The sequence below is a fragment of the Panthera uncia genome, chromosome B1 (assembly GCF_023721935.1).
Source record: "Panthera uncia isolate 11264 chromosome B1, Puncia_PCG_1.0, whole genome shotgun sequence".
In the NCBI taxonomy this organism is placed as follows: domain Eukaryota; kingdom Metazoa; phylum Chordata; class Mammalia; order Carnivora; family Felidae; genus Panthera; species Panthera uncia.
The window spans coordinates 197,746,146-197,766,545 of record NC_064811.1 but is presented as its reverse complement, the minus strand read 5'-3'; the positions used below and the strand labels follow the sequence as shown (position 1 = coordinate 197,766,545).

At 43.4% G+C, this 20,400-nt stretch overlaps 1 protein-coding gene across 1 annotated transcript in view; it reads right to left on the bottom strand.

Annotated features, from left to right (window-relative positions):
- The window catches only part of CSMD1 (CUB and Sushi multiple domains 1), a 1,037,384-nt gene that overhangs the window by 70,654 nt on the left and 946,330 nt on the right, over nucleotides 1–20,400 (bottom strand). The window contains exons 48-49 of the mRNA XM_049630105.1: nucleotides 10,837–11,031; nucleotides 6,085–6,258 (exon numbers count right to left, since the gene is read on the bottom strand). Coding sequence (XP_049486062.1) covers nucleotides 6,085–6,258; nucleotides 10,837–11,031 — 369 coding nt within the window. The remainder of the gene's footprint in view (nucleotides 1–6,084; nucleotides 6,259–10,836; nucleotides 11,032–20,400) is intronic.

Genomic DNA, 20,400 nt, shown 5'->3' with positions numbered 1-20,400 from the left:
TTCCTTTTAATAACGTGCCACTGGCAGGGGGACTGTCAGTGACTTGGACACCTCCTCCAGGGTCCCCCCAGCCACTCCACTCAAACTCTCAAGTTCTCCTGGACAGACTCCTTTTCTCTCCTGGGGTCCTGGTTTCTGATACAAAAGCAGGTTCTAACCTTTGCATTCCAGAGCGATTCATGACACAGAGGACAGAATGAAGAGGAAGCTGAGCCCTTCTGCTTTACTTGGGCCATCCACTATTTCAATACCAACCACAATGAGTGAATTTGGCTCTTATTTCAAACCTGCATTCTACAGGGTCCTTACACTTTCATGGTCCTGAATCTTTTCACTGCACCCCGCTCGTGGTGAATCTATCTTTCACAGCATGACCTTCACCTGTATTTTAATTCCCTTAGTACATTGTAGGGTTGTTTTGCTTGCAAACTGAGTTTCTTGTAGAACATCTCATGTAACTGTCTCCATTTCTTTGGGTAATTTTCCATTTTTCTCTTCATTGGGGTGATCTGTTTCTCAAAGTCAGAATTGTGGGGGTTGTTTTGTCTTGTTTACAACGTTGGGCAGATTCCTCACTGTTGTAAGTCATTTCTTAGCTATGAACGGTAGCTGTGAGCACCTCCTGTGCGTTCTAACGAAGTCAATATAATTGAAAATTGTCTTGTACATTTTTCACTGTCAATAAATAATATCATTCAAATCACTGTATACAAGTAAGGCATCTGGGTGACTTTGAGGTCATGGTGGCATCCGTTATCTACTTTATCAAATCTTTGTGCCAGATTTAGGACTGGATCCTCTATTCCCTTTATCTGTCTAGCCTGTTGAGAATTTTCTCTAGCGCTGACTTTACCTCTGTTCTCCTGTCTGTTTCCCCCACCCCCACCCTGGCCTCGGCCATATCTCCTTGGGTCCCACAGACATATGTTCTTACTGGTTTATACTATGTTATCTAGACATAAGTGATCTATTATTCAGGACAAGAGATAACCTTTCATTGTCACACTCCATGCACATGCATATCCCATTTTATCGTGCTTTGCAAATACTGTATTTTTATCAAGTGAAGGTTTTTGACCACCTTGCACTGAGCAGGTATATTGGTGCCATTTTTCCAACAGTGTCTGCTCACTTTGTGTCTCTGTGTCTCGTTTTGGTAATTCTTACAACATTTCAAATCTGATTATATTTGATTATATTTGATTATATTTGTGATGGTGCTCTGTGATCAGTGATCTTTGCTGGTACTATTGTAACAGGGTTTGGGGCACCCCAAACCACGTGCATATGAGACCGTGAACTTGACTGGTGCATGTCATGTGTGTTCTGACTGCTGCATCTGTCTCCTCCGGCTGTCCTATTCCCTGAGACACAACAGTATTAAAATTAGGTTAATTAATAACCCCGTGATGACCTCTGAGTTTTCAAGTGAAAGAGCCACACATATCTCACTTTGAATCAAAATCCAGAAATGAATAAGCTTAGTGAGAAAGGCATGTTGAAAGCCTTGGGCCAAAGGTTAGGTCTCTTGCCCCAAACAGCTGGCCCAGTTGTGAATGCAAAAGAAAAGTCCTTGAAGAAAATTAAAAATGCTACTCCAGTGAGCGTACGAATAATAATAAACTGAAATAGCCTTATTGCTGACAAGGAGGAAGTCTGAGCGGTCTAGACAGATCACACCGGCCCTAGCATTCCCTTAAGCCAAAGCCTAATCCAGAACAAAGCCCTAACTCTCTGTAACGCTACGGAGGTTGAGAGAGGGGAGGCAGCTGCAGAAGAAAAGTTTAAGGCCAGCAGAGGTTTGTCGGTGAGGATTAAGGAAAGAAGCCGTCCCTGTAGCATGAAAGCTCAAGGCGAAGCAGCAAGTGCTGATGCAGAAGCTGCGGCAGGTTCTCCGGAAGATCCAGCGGAGATAATTCGTGACGGTGGCTACACCAAACAACAGATTTTCAGAGTCGGTGAAACAGCCTTCTGTTAGAACAAGATGCTACAGAGCTTTCCCCGCCAGAGAGAAGTCAATGCCTGGCTTCAGGGCTTCAAAGGAAGACTGACGCTCCTGTCAGGGGCTAACGCAGCTGGTGCCTTAAGTGCAAGCCGATGCCCACGTACCGTTCTGAAAACCCGCGGGCCCTTCAGAATTGGGCTACATCTACTCTGCCTGTGCTCTACCTGCCTGTGCTCTGCCTGGTCACCCAAGAGCTCTGATGGAGGCGCACGATGAGACGAATGCGGTTTTCACGCCCGTTAACACAGCATCCATTCCGCAGCCCGTGGATCAAGGAATCATTTCATCTTTCACATCTTACTATCGAAGAAATGCATTTCACAAGGCTATAGATGCCACAGATGGTGATTCCTCTCATGGATCTGGGCAAAGTAACCTGAAGACCTTCCAGATCGGACTCACCACTCTAGATGCCATTAAGAACATCCGTGACTCATGGGAAGAGGCCAAAATATCAGCATAAATAGGAGTCTGGAACAAGTGGACTCCAACCCTCATGGGTGACGCTGAGGGAGTCAAGACTTCATGGGGAAGTAGAGGCAGACGTGGTGGAAGGAGCCAGAGAACGAGAGTCACAAGTGGACGAGGGGCCGCGTCTCACGATCAAACCTGAACAGGTGAGGAGACGCTTCATGTGGACAAGCAAAGAAAGGGGTTTCCTGAGATGGAACCTAGTCCTGGTGCAGATGCTGTGATGGTCACTGAGATGACAACAAAGGACTGAGAACACGACGTAAACCGAGTTGAGAAAGCCGCGGCAGGGTTTGAGACGGTGGCTCCAAAGCCGGAAGAAGTCCCACTGCGGGCAAAGTGCTGTCAAACTGCCCCACGTGCTGCAGAGAAGTTGTTCATAAAAGGAAGAGCCGGTCTATGTGGGAAACTTCCACGTTGCCTCATCTTAGGGAACAGCCACAGCCACCCCGACCTTCAGCTGACCCCATCCTGATCAGTCAGTAACCATCACAACTGAGGCAAGACTCTCCACCAGCAAAAAGGTTGTGAGCAGCTGAAAGCTCGGATTGTGTAGCAATTTTTAGCAATGAAGTATTTTTAAATTGAGGCGTGTACATTTGACCCTCGAACAACGCAGGTTTGAACTGTGTGGGTACACATACACGTGGATTTTTTTCAGCAAATCCAGTACTGTAAATGTATTTCCTGTCCTTTAAGGTTTTCTTAATAAATTTTCTCTCTGCTTATTTATTTAGCTTGAGACACAGGGGAGGCACAGAGAAAGAAGGAGAGAGAGAATCCCAAGCAGGCTCCACGCTTAGTGCGGAGCCCGACGTGGGGCCTGATCTCACAACCATGAGACCTTGACATGAGCTGAAGCTAAGAGTTGGATGGAGCTAGGGGCACCTGGGTGGCTCAGTGGGGTGAGCGTCCAACTTCGGCTCAGGTCATGATGTCATGATTCAGGAGTTCGAGCCCCGCATCAGACTCTGTGCTGACAGCTCAGAGCCTGGAGCCTGCTTCGCATTCTGTGTCTCCCTCTCTCTCCGCCCCTCCCTCACTCGTGCTGTCTCTCTCTCTCTCTCTAATATAAATAAAAATATTAAAAAAACAAAGAGTTGGATGGAGCTTAACTGACTGAGCCATCCGGGTGTCCCTTAAGGACATTTTATTTTCTCTAGCTTACCTGATTGTAAGCATACAGTATATATTACACATAACATACAAAATACGTGTTCATTTATATGTTATCGGTAAGGCTTTTGGTCAGCGATAAGCTATCAGAGGTTCAGTTTTTAGGGGCTCAAAAGTTGTATGTAGATTTTTGACAGGAGGGAGGAGTCAGAGCCCCTAACTGCCGTGTAGTTCAAGGGTCAACTGTACATCATTGTTTTTCCACGTAACGCTATCGCACACTTACCGGACTACAGTATAGCGTGCATATAGCTTTTATGTGCATGGGGAAAACAAAAAATACACTTGACTCAGTGTATTGTAATATTTGCTTTATTGTGTTGGTCTAGAACCAAATCCACAGTTATCTCGGAGGTGTGCCTGCATCACGAATTACACTTTCAAGTCGCAGTGGTAGTTGTGCAACTGCATTCGCTGACTTTTGAAATATTTATACTAAGTGTATTACCCACCCTTTACTCGTTGTTTTATAATATGTGGCAATGCGTCCTCTCTAATATTTTTCTAGTTGCTTTTCTTCCGTATTCTCTGCCTCTTCCAATTTTATCATTCCTTATATTTTACATCTAGGTCCTCCTACGCTAATGTGTTATATATTCTTTTCCAGACAGTTTTATTCCTCTTTATTTTCAGTTTCAATTCCTTCAGAACACTCCGTCTCCCAAAAGCTTCTAAGACATATTGTATCGCACCTAAGCCATACTTTGCGGCACACTGGCCCAGACAACTATACAACACACCGTGCAACCTTTCGACTTCGAAGTCCTTATCTGCAGGCAAGAAGAACACCAGAGAAAAAGTGAAGGTTTCTTTGGAATCAACAAGACCCCAGCAGACCCCAGGATGTCAGTTATAGAAATTGTGCCACTCAAACTCCCTGAGGCCACAGTAACCATCTCACCTCATGAGGCTTTTGTAACCAGTAGGTCACTAGTCAAATGTAAATTGTCACTGCTTTCCATTATCACAATTAGAGCAGACAAGTACATTTCTTAGACCACCTGGTTGCCTTCCTAGCACCAAGTGTCTGTCACTCAAGGTAACAGAGAAGAGCTACCCCGAAGGAGGGCCGCCTTACGGAGAGTGGTACTCAATGACCAGACATTTTATAATGACACGTAGGAAGGCTCAGAAAATCTCAGAGGCACTAGTGACTATCAACACAAAATCCCACACACATTCCAAGGAAGTTTCACAGTGTACTGACAACAATACTGACCACACTCAGCAACAATATATGTATTTACACACACAGGGGATGCTGGCAGCTTCCATATAGGTATGACAGCAACTTAAAGAAAGCAGGTGTCAGGGGCACCTGGGTGGCTCAGTTGGTTGAACGCCTGACTCTTCATTTCAGCTCAGGTCATGATCTCATGGTCATGAGATCGAGCCCCGCATAGGGCTCTGGGCTGAGCATGCAGCCTGCTTCAGATTCTCTCTCTTTCCCTCTGCCCCTCCCCGCTGCTCGCTCACTCTCTCTCTCTCTCTCTCGAATGAAAAAAAAAAAAGAAAGAAAGCAGGTATCCTTTCATGGATAAGAGTGACAAAGAAACTCCTTTCGCTGGTTGATTTCCTCTGGAATTATTATTTAGATTCATTTTCTCTCTCTCTCTTTTTCCCCAAATTCTCCTGAGCATTTCTTCAAATTATCTCAAGTAAAAAGACCAGATTTTTACTATTCAAAATTTACTGGTCCTGGCTTCATTCCTGAAGTGATTTCCAGCCCATGGAGAGTCAGAGGCTTAAACTTTCCAGCTTCTATAGCTTTTGAGCGATTACAAAATTATCGAGGTCCCACAAAGAGGTCAAAAGGACAAAAGGCAGTTAACATATTTTAAAGATTACTTGGAGACCTACAGGAGCATTGTAAGTCCGTGCTTTAAGCTGCCAATTCAACAATTTCTTATGTTTATTCACTAGATTTTTTTTCAACGAAAAAGATTTTCAACTCAATTTTTTTAAATTATCATGCAGAAAATTTTAATCTTTAAGCGAAGGAAGAACACGTGACTGTGCACACACTCTTCTCGAAATAATTCATTGTACTTATGCTGATTGATTTTAGTCACTTCCACTTACTGACACAATGTAAAATTTCTTTTAAAGATAAAGCATGTAGTATTTTTGAGTATCATTTTTGTGTGTCCTAAACTGATGGCATAAAGTTGCGATGATACCCTCAGCACTGTAGAAAATAGTTTCTAAGTCACTCAAGGCAATATGTGACTTTCATTTATTGGCCAGATTAAAAAATAATCCCCTTCAATACTTAAAGAAGTTGCTGTGTGAAGTGTAGCGCTAAGACCACAGGTAGGATTTAGTTTCTCTGTTGGAACATTTGTAGCAAGAAGTGTTATGCCTTGCCCAACCACAGTCTATTTTTCAGGCTTAGCTAAATTAAAGAAATACCAGATGATAGATTGATTTACCCAGACATCGAGTTTCGGAGCCACTCCAAAGTCCATTTGCTAAGCATTCTCTGACGTGAGACCCCACCAGGGTGTAGCCCGTGTTGCACGTAAATATAGCTGTGGCCCCATAAACTGTGAGCGTGCCAATCTTGTTACCGTTTGGCGGAAAGGAGAGGCTTCCACACGAGATCACTGGAAGGCAAACAAAAAGCGAATGTTACTTCAAGTCTGCGGGTTATTCTTTTGCTTAAGCATGACAAAATCCTCAGCCTTAATTTTTATCAGGGACAGGGATGTCTGGTTAGGGTCAGACAGGTCAACCATCTAGGAGGCTTAATTTTCCTCCTCTTATGCCCTTGGAATGGAAACGTGCGCGCTTAGAGCGGATTCCAAAACCGTGCGGTGGAAGGACACAGCCACGGAGGCAGACCAGTCAAGCGCGCAGGCCGTCCGCCCGCCCTTCCGTGTGCATCGGCCACGAGAGCCACGTGGCAGTCACCGGACACCTGTTGCAGAACAGGAGCGGTCGTGCCCGGGGCCGTCAGCCGCACTTAGTCACGCGTGATGAAAACAGGACGCCCGCGTCAACGGGAGGCCTAGCTCCCCGTTCCCTCCATGTACTTGTGTGACTTGTTGGGACCGTGGAGTCATCAAGGCTGACTGTTCCCAGAGGCTTGCGTGTGGTTTTGCACGGGTCACGACCAAGGGTCTGAAGACCCTTCTGAGGGAACCAAGGACTTGCTGAGTTACTCTGCGTAAAGGGGTTAGGGCCCAGGCCGCGGGTAGCTGATCGTTACGGAGTTCTTATCGATAGTGAGCTGATCGGAGGCAGCAAATGTAGCGAAGAAGAACACAGACCCTGGCTCCAGGCTCCTCAGGTTCGGTCCTCGGTTTGCCGGTTACGGGGAGGCCGGTTTCCTCCAAGACTCCGGGGTCCTCCTTAGTTCCTCTCTTACGCGTTCCTACCAACACCTGCCCGCAGAGCCGCGCGCTGGCTCTAATGAGAGGGCGCGTGCAAGTGCCAAAGCGACGCTTGGTACCCGATCAGGGCTCGGTCGGGGCCAACTGACACGGAGCTGACCTGGGGACCTATTTCGTGGGCTGAATCCGTGTGAACGCCTCGACTGACGATTCAAGGGACGACAACGTTTACCGCTGTGCCACGTAGACCAGGGTTTTGAATGGAGCCGATCCTACTCTGAGGGGTCCCCGCTGTGGTTCCATTTCAAACAGACAGACGGACACAGGCAGCTGGTGTGTGTCCTGGGGAGGATGTCTCAGCAGGAATTCGGACAGGGGAGGTCGTGATTGGAACATTATTGTTGTTGAAGTTCCAGCTTCTGGGATCGCTCAACTCGTAGGGCTGTGTCTCATGTGCAGCAACAGTGCTAACACGTGCCCGGGGCCGAATGTCAACGGATTCCCGCAGAAGTTAATTTTTTTTTTTTTTTTACAATTTATCATGAACTTTCCACTAAGCCCTTCCCAAACACACTGCGAGCTTCGCCTTGAGTTAGGATATTTAAAGATCCGCGTGCAGCCACTCAGCATAATTAAACCGTGTCCTGAAACGTCCGCACGGTCAGAAACGCGCTAGCGGCCGTGAGGTCCCCTGGGGCCAGAATGCACCCTCAGTGGACGGCAAGCCCGCTCTATGGCCGCCGCTCCTTCACCTCTGGGGAAATGTCCCTGCGCCCACGGGGTCTGGGGCTTGTCCTCCATCAGGCTCACCAGCCTGTAGGGAGGACTAAGGGAGCACGGCCGCGGCTTGTCCGCAGCGGGGCAATGGGGGCTCAGCCGGCAGGGGACCCACACGGCGATGGTGACAGCGACACTCACTTGGGGAAGCTGTCCTGACACGCACACGCACACACGCCACACCACCCCCCCCACACACACACACCACACTCACAACACACATATACACCACGTATACACATACGCTTTGTCAAACATCCAAATAGAGCCTCGTTTCCATGTTGTTTTCTCCTCCCAAGTATTTGTGCGGTCCACACCGCCTCCCCTCACTGTGACCAGGGATCATAAGCCATGGGTGTCTCTCCCCCCAGGGCAGCGTCCTTCCCCTTGCCTTCAGTTCTACAATTATGTGCATATTGAAATCCTCAACTTAGAAAGAAAGTCATGTTGTGACATGGTGTTTCTAGACCTGTAAGGCCATCTTGCCTGTCAGAAATACGGATAGTGTTAGTGAGTGTGGCAAATAAATATAAGGTCAAGAGTAGGGACTTTCCGGTACGTTCTATCTGGAAAAGTCCTCCTGAATGTGCAGATGAACGTGAACACAAACAGATGACGTGACATGACTGTGGATGGTTCGGGGCAGTTTATTGTGAAGATAGCGTCACAGGACAGGTGACTGTTAAGTATGTGAAGGCATGCTGTGTAGATCACAGTCTGGAATTGCTTTAATAGGCCCCGAGGAATGACGCCAAGATGCCTGGTTATAAGTCAAAGGAAGGCCTTGCTCAAAGTGAAAATATTCAAACATGACTCAGCTGCCCCTGGGGTCATGACCGCCCTGAGTTATTTAAGTTATTTTAACTTAAAAAAAAATGTATCAGTAGAGATAAAAATTAATCAAAAAAATATTCATATCAAGTCTTTTTGGGGGAAGAAAAACAACATTTTCAGTTTGGTCACAAAAGTAATAGTTAGCTTGGTCAGCTTTTCCTACCACTGATAATATGAACAACATAATGCATACCCTTGGGCACAGATGCTGGTCTCTAACACCCTTTTCCACCAAAAGTTTCCAGAGCTCCTTGGAGAATGGCTGATTCCTTGTTTAGTTAAGAAAAACTCAGGATGAGCATAAAATATCCTGTCTTCCTGAGAAAACAGGGACAACTTGAAAGACATCATAAGGAGAAGATGAAGAAACCAGGGAGAAGGGACTTGCTCTGGCCACACTGGAATGATGAAAACTACAAATAATGATTAAAAAAAAAAAAACCAGCAATCAGTGATTTCACTGGAACCCACTGACTCTGGAAAAGGCCACAGGTCCATGATATTTGAGATAGATAAATATCGAAGTGTGATGTGATACAACAACCCATACCAATGAATGGCTGACAATTTCCAAAGTACATTTGTATGCCAAGTTGGCTGGAGAGATCTCCAGATATATGGATTTCTGGCTGTTGTTCCTGGACCAGACTTAGTATTGGAATCACCAGACTGAGGTATGTTAAAGCCAGAAAGACAGACTTTCTAGAATTTCAGAAGAATGGAGGCAAATACACAATTTATGGATGGTAGAAACCCAACTTTGCTTTCTTCCCCCCAAAGAAGTAGAAACCTCCTGCTAAGGAGTTTGGTTCAATAATCAGGCTGGCCCTGCCCCCGGTTTTCGTAAACATTCTTCTAAACACGAGTCTCCCTGTGTCAGTTCTTCTGGAATGGAGATTTGGGACTTTGGTGTAATGTGTTGTGGCATAGCAAATACCCACCTAACACTAACACCATCCTCCCCAGGCACACCAGGCAACAAGAAAGCCCAGCAAAAACTAGACTGGACGGTTGCATCCGCAGAAGCCCCGCGTGAACTCCCTGCTTCCAAGAAGTTTACGTGCGCCTACTTTTAAGACTCTGATTCTGGATCGAAACTGATGGAATGTTGCCTAGAAAGTCTGAGAGAGGCAAAAGGTAGAGGCTCCCCAGTCTTTCGCCTCCACTCTCCTCGCTGAGCTTAGTGACTGAGTCTCTGAATCACACCATGGAGCTTTGCAGTGGGTGCCTGTAAGGGAGACCCGCGTGGATGTGGGAAGGAGGGGATTCCCTAATTCGGACCGAGAGGAACAAGGAGGAAATTCAGTATGAATGAAATCAAACCAGGACACTTGTGACAAAGGCAAGGGAACCGTTAATGATTACTCTGGAAAACAGGCTTCAGGCAGGGCTGTCTGGGGACCTGGTGGTGTCATGCACTCGGACTATGGAGGAGGTCCTCAAGTTCACTGACCCTCCCTAACTTACCTTCGTGCTCCTGACTGAGCGCTTATACATGTTTACTTACCGTTGGCTCTATTCAAAGTTGAATTAGGATGGCTATGTCAAAGACAACAAAGCATTCTTTTGTCATTTTTCTTATTTTATTCTGGTTTCTTCTTATTAAGCTGTGTGCTTGATAAATTTGACACTGGTCTGACTACTTGTTTCTGTGCATGATAATTTCCTCTGAACAACCCACTAAAGAGTATGTGTTAAATATATCTGAGTCAAATAGTGCTCTGAACAATACTAATATTGTTTTATTTTTCTATTTATTCATATTTGTTATAAAACCCACTCAAAGGCTTAATTGCTTATCTTGTACCTATGAGAATAATAATCTCCCTTTTCAAGACAGTCATTATTTGAGAACACAATATCTTCAGCATAAATAATATTTCCCAAGATCCTAATTAGAGGGTTTGAATAGTCAGTGCATGGAAGGAGTTATCTTTTGAAACATAGGCCTGGATTTGTTTTTGAGTTGATCTGAAATATCGGAGTATTCGAGTATTTTAAAATGTATACAACGCAATCATTAATAAATAGAACATTTAATATTTAACCCAGCCATCATACATTTTAAGTATGTCACATAAAAATCCATATTCATCATTATAATGATGAGAAATGCCATTTGGTTACATTATTAATCCATAGGGGCAATCACTCACAGTGGGGGGTTAAAAGGTGGCGGTCAGTGATGTCACTAATTCAGAATGGCTACCTGACCTGGGAAGTGCACTGGTCACTCACCTCGACATCTGGGTCTCTCGTCGCCTAGGCTCCACGTTCCATTGGCTTGGCACTGTGCCAGCCTCTGGCCCTCCAGGTAATAGCCAGGACTGCAGCTCAGCACGACCTGAGCTCCATACTCGTTCAGTGACCCCGAAACCAGTCTCCAGGTGACGTGCTCCGGGAGCTGAGCTTCGATGCCAGGACAAATCACCGCTGGAAATGAAACATACTTATTAACATCACCATTGTTTTCTCGACAGATCAGATCACGTTTGCTTTTAATGGTAAGACCCTTGTCTCTGAACTTGATCTTGCAAAACAGAAGCTGCTGGCCTATTATTTCAGGTGCTCTTCTCTACTACCCACATAGTCACAGGAGGATGATCATGCATGGAAAATGCATTCGGCGGCCTCATTGCAGGTGCATTGGCGATTGTGCAGTGACGCTGTGATAGAAACGGATAAATCACCCACAAGAAGTTGCACGGTTCATTTGGATGGAAAATCTTCATCAGGTAAATGAGCACATGTGTAGAAGAATCTTACATATCATTTGTCTCAATTTCCTCTGAGAATCTTGGAATAGAATAGACATTGACAACGAGCTTGGGCACAAACGATCAGATAATCGTATGCCCCCATTCCCTTCCTCTCTATGAAACACACCTACATAAGATATTCTGTATGTTACTGGCCTTACAGGCACACAGCATTTATCTGCAGACTGCATTAATACTGTCAGGACAAATGTTTAATAGATCTTAAAAGAGACCATCTTTTCATGCTCTTAGGAGAAGGCCTAGAATTACAGTAACTACTGAATACAGAGCAGGAGCTACAAATGTAATAACAGTGATAATAGTGGTAATGGTGTCACCCGCGCCATTTTCTTGGGGAGGACTTCAAGCGATCTGCGAATATGCTGAAAATGTATGCAAAATTTAATATATGTGAGTATATATATATGTGTGTGTGTGTATATATATATACATATATATATATGTATATATATATACTAAAGTAAAATAATATATGAAATGAATTTTACAAAGTTGGCACTCCATTTCTCCATATATGAACATTCAAGGCAGTCGACCACCTTCAGAACTGAGCTGACTGATTAATTTATTGAGCCTGGAAGATTTAGCTGGAGAAATCAGAGCTTTTTCACAATGATATTAATAAACTACTTATTTAGTAGTAAATTAGAAAGCAAATTCTATATAGTTTATCATAGTTGAATCGGACATATTCAAATGTTACAAAAATCTCACTGAATCTTCTATCTGTAATTTACCAGTACTAAATGCGAATAAAGTGAAAAAAATGGACTTTTCAGTATTATTACAATAATATCAATGATGAATAAAATGTGAAAAGGATTTGCTAATTTGAAAGTAGTCCTTAGGTCTGTTTCTCTTAAGTATTTTTAAAGGAAATGATTGTCCAAAATTTTTATGGATTCAAAATGGATATTCAAAGTGGATTAAAATCCTAAGTGTGAGTCCTAAAACCATAAAAATCCTAGAAGAAAGCAAAGGCAATAATTTCTTTGATATCGGCCATGGAATGATTTTTCTAGATGTATCTCCTTTGGCAAGAGAAGTAAAAGCAACAGTAAACTATTGGGACTATACCAAAATCAAAAAGCTTCCATTCAGCAAAAGAAACCAACAACAAAGCAAAAAGGTAATATACTGAATGGAAGAAGATATTTGCTAATGATATATACATTAAGGTGTTAACATCCAAAATATATAAAGAACTTATACAACTCAACCCCAAGAAAACAAATAACCCAATTAAAAAATGGGCAGATGACCTGAATAGTCACTTTTCCAAAGAAAATTACAGATGGCCAATAGACACATGAAAAGATGTTTAACATCATTAACTATTGGGGGAATGCAAAGCAGAACCCTGTGAGAATGGTTAAATTAAAACACACACACACACACACACACACACACACACACACGAAACAAGTGTTGGCGAGGGTGTGGAGAAAAATAAATACTCATCACTGTTGGTGGGAATGCAAACTGGTACAACTACTCTGGAAAACATTAGGGAGATTCCTCAAAAAATTAAAAATAGAATTACCATATTATCCAAGAATTACACTAATGGGAATTTACCCAAAGAAAATAGAAAGAATAATTTGAAAAGATACATGCACCCCTATGTTTATTGCAGCCTTACTTACAACAGCCAATAATATGGAAGTAGCCCAAGTGTCCGATGACAGACGAATGGATCAAGATGTGGTGTGCATACATGTGCACGCGCACGCGCGCACACACACACACACACAGGAATGTTACTCAACCATAAAAAAGAATGAAATCTTGCCTTTTGCAACAACATGGGTGGACTTAGAATAATGCTAAGTGAAATAGGTTCATCAGAGAAGAACAAATATCATATGACTTCACTCCTATGTGGAATTTAAGAAACAAAACAAATGAACAAAGGAAAAAGAGACAAACAGACCCTTAAATATGGAGAACAAACTGGTGGTCACCAGAGGGAGGTGGGGGGGGGATGGGGAAACAGGAGAAAGGGATTAAGAGTACACTTATCCTAATAAGCATTGAGTAATATATAGAATTGTTGAATTACTGTATTGTATGCCTGAAACTAACAGAATACTCACTGTATGTTAATTATAATCGAACAAAAAGTAAAACTTATATGGATATTTAAGTGTTTTGCCTGAATAATACAAGCAAATTCTTCTCTAACTGGAATACCTTTAGAATTCCAGGCAGGATGGCTATTTCTGAAAAGTTTTTAATGCCTTTAACCTTGTAAATCCATAGCTCCATTTCAATCCCACTGCCTATGTCAACTAAAGTTCATTTCACTTCACCAAAAACTGTACTTCTACAATGAGCTGAATTGTTTTCAATGACCTGAACTAACTTTTACAAACTCTACTTGTGCCAGGAAGGATTCACTGTTGGCATTTACAGTGGAAACGGTCGTTTACTTTGAGCTCATATCATCTACGGTGGTGATTTCCAAATTCTGTATGATTACCTCTTTCTTTGTGAAAATGCTCTTTGGTTTGCCTTAGAATTATCTGATTCTGTTAAACCAGAAAAAAAAAAAAAAACTGATCACTTGAATCTCTTTCTCCCTAGTAGGCTAACAGCTCTTTTACTGTAAGCACTATGTCTTTTCACATTTTTTATGAGTATGTTTGCCCTAAAACAGGTGCTGATGACATATATTTATAAATCTGAGTGAGTGAACATGTGTGTGTGTGAGCGTGTGTTCACACTTTGAAAACTAATGTGCCAAGAAAGTGTTGTGGCAGCAAAAAAAAAAAAAAAAAAAAAAAAAAAAAAACCAAAACACCCAAAAAACAAAAAACAAAAAACAAACCTGCAAAGGAATGGAAGGGATAAAACCATACGGGTGGAACCTGAGTAAAGGGAAAAGTAAGACTGGAATAAATATTTAATGTGAAAGTTCTGCAAAGGGAGAGGGGCAAGAGCAGAGGTCCTCAGAAGCTGTGGCAATTGGGGTTCTATTTAATACCTTCAAAGATGCCCAGAGGGATAACCTATAGCAAATGTCTAAGCATGAACAAGTGAGGCCGTGGTCTGGGTGATAACATCCCAAGGAATGTCAACCAAGATGGTGCCAGAAAATGGTTTCCTCCAGATGGTGGAGAAAAGGGGGCCACTTGGTCAGTTTTATCCAAGTGGATGTCCGCATTCTTATTCAAACAACATGAGAAACCGAGAAACCGATGAGCCCTAAGGAATTAGTGCCGATGAAAGTGTCACAGAAGGCAGTGCCCCTGCTTGCCTTGGCCTGGCGGCAGGGGAAACCCCAATCTTGTGCCCGAATTCTGGGCCCTGTGGGAGGAAAAGGGACTTGAATAGACAAAGGACCCTTTGTGGGCCCCAAATACCACCTCATTCTCCCCTTGGCGTTTCTGTAAGGTGAGCAGCCCCGGTCACACAGGTCAGAGACCTGACAAGGGTTTTCCTGGCTTGTTCTTCCTTCCCTCTCCCCCCCATCCCCCACGGGCAGGGAGAGATCTGCTGGTCCTCCCCATGCCACCCCCTTCTCCAGAAGACCCTCATCCCACCCCCTTCTCCAGCTCACCCTCACCCTCTGCTCACACCCACACCCCCCCCCACACACACACACAATTTCTGTCTTGCAAACATTTCAGTGACAACATAAAATATTTTGTATTTTACTTGAGAATTTATATTGAGAATCTGACTCTACCGTGAGTGATTCTGATTTGTTACCGACTCCTTTGGCCAGCGGCAAAGCAGAAAGACTAACCGTTGTTTTGTATAAGGTATTCAGACAATGATAGTATTTCCACCATAAAGAAAGCCCTTTAGACTTCCCCGTCCCCACAATAAATTACAGACACATATCATACATTTTCCGGGGTGTTCCCATCAGCCCCTCCATGCAGGGATGCAACTCTCTTTTCTCTTTTAACAACAGATCCCCCCATTTTTCCCAACAAGGGGAGTGCTTCTTATCACCAAGTTCAAGCACATTTAATTAGATTTGTAAAATCACCATTGGATGCCATCACAGGAGAATGATTTAATCAGCCTCGTAAATGTTCTTCGCGCTCACAACTTGGGCGAGCTTTCAGCATGCCATTAATCGGCTGTCCTCACTGGTCAGGGGGCCCAGAAGCCGGCTCAGTTCTGGTGCATTAGAAGCTGAGGAACAAGCCTGCTTGAGCTTAGGTAAATAAGGAATGTAAGGTCTTTGAGCAAAGACATTGAAAGACAGAGATTTCAATGCAGTCCACACCCTCCCATATTTCAACACTGCTCTGGGAGGAAGCCCCACCACCAAGACTGGATTGAAAGCATGAGATTCTTAAGGAAATACATTGTTTCTGGATTTTTGTTTTAAGCTCAGATGTTAACCAAATCCTGAGTGTGTGAGTTGTTTAGAATAAGAGTAGCGAATTAGTAGAGCTCAAATCACAGAGTTTTAAAAGCAACCTTTTAGCAGGTAACTTACAGGCTCACTGAGAGTGATCAGACTTTTGCTACCAGACCAAAAAAATGTCCCAACACTTCAAAGCCCCTAACCGCCACCCCCCTCCCCAAGATTCCTGACTGAATCTAAACCCTCTGAACATTCTCATGTTCTTTCTAGTCCTGGAATTGCCAGATTTCTTCACATTCAATTATGAAGTTTACAAAAGCCCCTTCTTGAGATCAGACATTTTTCTGCCCCAGGCTTCTTGTTATTTTGCTGCTATGTTAGTTTTAATAAGTAGATCTTAGTGGAGTCAGACCCTAGAGCATTTACCTAACTAACTGTAACTAAGTAAAAACAAAAAGAATATTCCAGCTCTTTCCCTAGCTTAAAGGTAAACACCTTCCAGGAAATCTGATTTCAATAACAAAAAAGACTAATACTGAATTAACTTCATCTGCTTAGTGATACTGGTAAATACTGTTCAGATTTTTTTTTTATAATTCTATAATCGAAGTTCCCTACTAAAGCCATTTTTTTTCAATTACATAAAATGGTTTATTTTTTAATTATACTAAACCAACCCCTGAACGGGATGAAAACAGTACTGATAATCAAGGAGTAGATTTATAGTAAAATAATCTTAGTATTTCACTCCTTGTCCACTGGGCTCACAACAAAGGAATCCACAGTATTTACATCACCAATGCCTGTCTTTTAAAAACTTGGCTTTTCAGTTCCCTCTAAACATCCCTAGAAGTTTCCTGTTGTGGGCATGTGTCTTCTTTTTATCTGTGTGTTTTTTCTGTCCCGTAAGTTGCACACGTAAGGTCACGGTTTCAGTATGCACCGATAACCAACACTGAACCAGCTCTTATAATTAGGAACATCTTTAGAGTTTTTGCGGAAAGAAAATTGTTTGCTTAAAAATAGTCGATGCATTTGTTTAAATGTTCTTTCCCATTTCCCCTAGTGAGACTTTCCTCCTTCCGTTGTTTTAAGAGCCTAACAATGTCTCCGGGGTAATTTGTAGGTTATGATGAATGTGACCCTAAATTCTGACATTGTTGTAAATACAACATAGTCAGTGCCGTGAGAGCAGGGCCAGGGCCCTGCCCAAGGACTTAAGGACGCTTTCATGGAGACAAACCACACAAACTAGGGACTGGCATTGAAGCCGGTGGCCATCCGGCTGAGGTACACCTGATGTGAAATGCTATACAAGTGGATGACACCTGCTTTGGTCAGATCCTCAATCTCTAATACTTGGGACACAGGTCTGCAGACATCCAAAGGGACAAGATAAAAGAAGGGTGGGGAGCCGTGGATGCTTCCAGAAAGTTGGTGGTTTGGTGCTGTAGCGGGGGTGCAGGAGGCACCATGAAAGCTGGCGCATGAGAAGACACGATTTCGATCCAGTGCTGAGTGAATAGGGAGCTGTTTCCTCTGATGGTGTGGCACTACAGTGACACGAGGACATTAATATGCAACAAATACGTTCTGCTTACACACACTCTCTCTGCTAAGACTCCACACACACAGGACCAGGTGGAGCATCATGACCGTGTGTAAGATGGGGCTAAGCTAGGAAACTCGGAACTCGTGAACTTCCCTTCCAGCGATGAGTACAATGTTCCTAAATTCTTATAATTTAGTGCATGAGGTCATACATGGAGTCAAGTCATTTTTTTCTTCAAAACACTTCAGTAGGAGTGACAGATGTGTGGAAACATTCTTTTTGGATGGTACATGATTGTAACATTTCAAGTAACCAGCATCACGTCATTCTGTGGGGACACTGATGTCAAGAACTCATAGAAATGTGTGTTAATTTTCCCGTCTCTCCATAACTTTGGGTTTAGAATAGTTAAGTGAAAATATACTTATATTATACTTATATTTATACTTAGTAAATGCATACTTATATTTACTGTGTGTATATATATATATATATATACTTTAATATTATATATATGTATATTTAGTAAGATGAATAGACTTAATCATTCAATGTAACAGAAAAGAATAATCATTAGTTTCGACATCAATGTATGTACAGAATATGCAGAATGATCACTAACCCTAAAGTGTTGTGTGTTTGGGGCGCCTGGGCAGCTCAGTCGGTCAAGCGTCCGACTTCGGCTCAGGTCATGATCTCACAGTAGGTGGGTTCGAACCCCGCATCAGGCTCTGTGCCGACAGCTCGGAGCCTGGAGCCTGCTTCGGATTCTGTGTCTCCCTCTCCCTCTGCCCCTCCCCCAACCATGCTCTGTGTGTCTTTCTCAAAAATAAATAAACTTTGAAAAAATAAAAACTAAAATAAAGTGTTGTCTATTTAATGCATTAGTTACTATATATATATATTATATATATAGATATCTATATCTATATCTATATATCTATATCTATATCTATATCTCTATATCTATAAAACCATGCACAATTTCAAGTTCTCTATATCTATAAAACCATGCACAATTTCAAGTTTGCAGGACTATTTTACATTTCAGGAAGTGTGTGCTCCGTGCTTGACCCAGGTGTGGAAGCATTCTGGAGCACAGCTACACACACCAGAGGCAGACCCCTGGCCAGCTGACAGCAGCACGGCTCGCCTGGCACACGTCTCAGCCTGCTGGGCTGGGCAAAGGCTCAGCCATCCAGACTAAAAGGGAGAAAACCTCTCATGTTCATGAGTCACTCTGCTTACATGGCAGCAAATTAAAAAAAAGCAACTGTAAAAAAGCAGTTTCCTCACATCTCGTCTGACGGGGGCCCTGATGTCCATTCCACAGGCACTTACAAAGAGATGGCCGTCAGCCCAATGGACAAATGCACCTGCTGTTGCAGGGTTTATGCTTCTCAAAGATAAAACAATAATAACTAACATATTCCATTACTCAGGGGCCGCAAATGACCTATAAGAAACAAGACCCAGATTTACCATGGGGCATTTCAGGGCACATTTTCTTTCTTATGTTTATCAAGGCGCCAAGGGGAACCTGTTCACAAGTCCAATTAAAACACAAAAAGCTAGACTAAGCCATGTTCAGTCTTTGCAAAAGAAAATCATAGAGTGGAGCACAGCTGGCCCTAAAGCAGGGGTCTGAATCTAATCTGAAACAATATCTAAACTCCAACGGAGCACCATGATCCCAAAAGGACGGTTTCAATAACCACAGCGAGTTTGCACAACCTTAATGTACAGCCTTCAAACCCCTCCCCAGCAGAATCTACAGTAGCTGAGGTTTGGCGCTAACGGTCGGCCACGACAGAGGCTTCCAGGGCTGGCGAGGACTCCTCCCTCACCTTGCACACGACTGCACAAACCCATCCCGCAAAGTGACGCACCCCGACGTCGAGGAGCAGGAACCCAGCCGGCGTCTACTGGCTGTTTGACAACTTCGTGTAGGCTCACACAGCACATCACCTGCCAGGTCTGCTCCCCCGGTCTGCGCCGGGCACGGGACGAATCAGGGCGGGCTGGGGAGCGCTGGGGGACACTGCGCACGTCTCCGGCACATGCTGCCAGCTGAGGCTCTGAACTGACCTTTTGGCCTGGGCTATTTTCCAAGTCTTGTAACAAACAGACTTCCTTGGAAGCTGGAAATAGATTTGTGCCTCCTACAAAAGTCCTTTTTTCCCTTTAGCTTCAATATGCATTAAATATGTACTTAATTTAATAAGCATTAAAAAAGACATATGCATATGATGATTATGTATTTAGATCAAGCGGGAACTGGATTCTTCTTCATCGGCTTTGCTAACATCTTCACTGAAATCCCTTGTAAATGCATCCTGTGGGGCAAGATGGGCCCATTCACACTAGCTGCAAGGCGGAGTCCAGCCTCCAGCAGGGAGGGGCCGGCGGCAGACAGATGGCTTCAGTCCCGACTCTGCCGTGGACCGACCATGCAACCTTGGGGGGTTTTCCACTTTTGGGGGCTCCAGTCCCCATCTGCATGATGCGGATAATGATAGTGCTGCAAAGGTCCACTAAAGGGCTCAGACTGCAGGCATGTAAATGCTCATGACAGGGCCTGGGGCGTAGTGGAAAGTCACAGAGGCCTGATGTACAGCTGGTGTCATGACACAGGGCTCAGCGATATGACGTACGATCAAACAATGTTTGTCAAGGAGCCAAGGGTAACGTATCGTGTGTATTCTACTCTGAAGATGGGGGTGATCAGTAAAGACAACAGAAGCAATTCCGAGACCATGTCCTAAGGGACTAAGTGTATAAGTGTATATGCTCCAAAACATTATATATACGGTATTCTTATATTTATAAACACACACATATGCATTACATATATAAATGCATATGTATATTTAACATAAATATATAAATACACAATCATGTATATTATACACATGTATTTATATGTGTATATAATATATATGGAAATAAACACATATGTATTTATATATGTGTGCACACATGTATATATGTACTATTATACACATATGTGCATATATGTATTATATATAGACGAATGCATACACGTACCCGTATGTTGTACAGACATGGACTACAGATAACTTACATGTACATAACTTATATATAATCTTAGTTTTTCTATGAGTGGGCTATTTGCAGCTCAC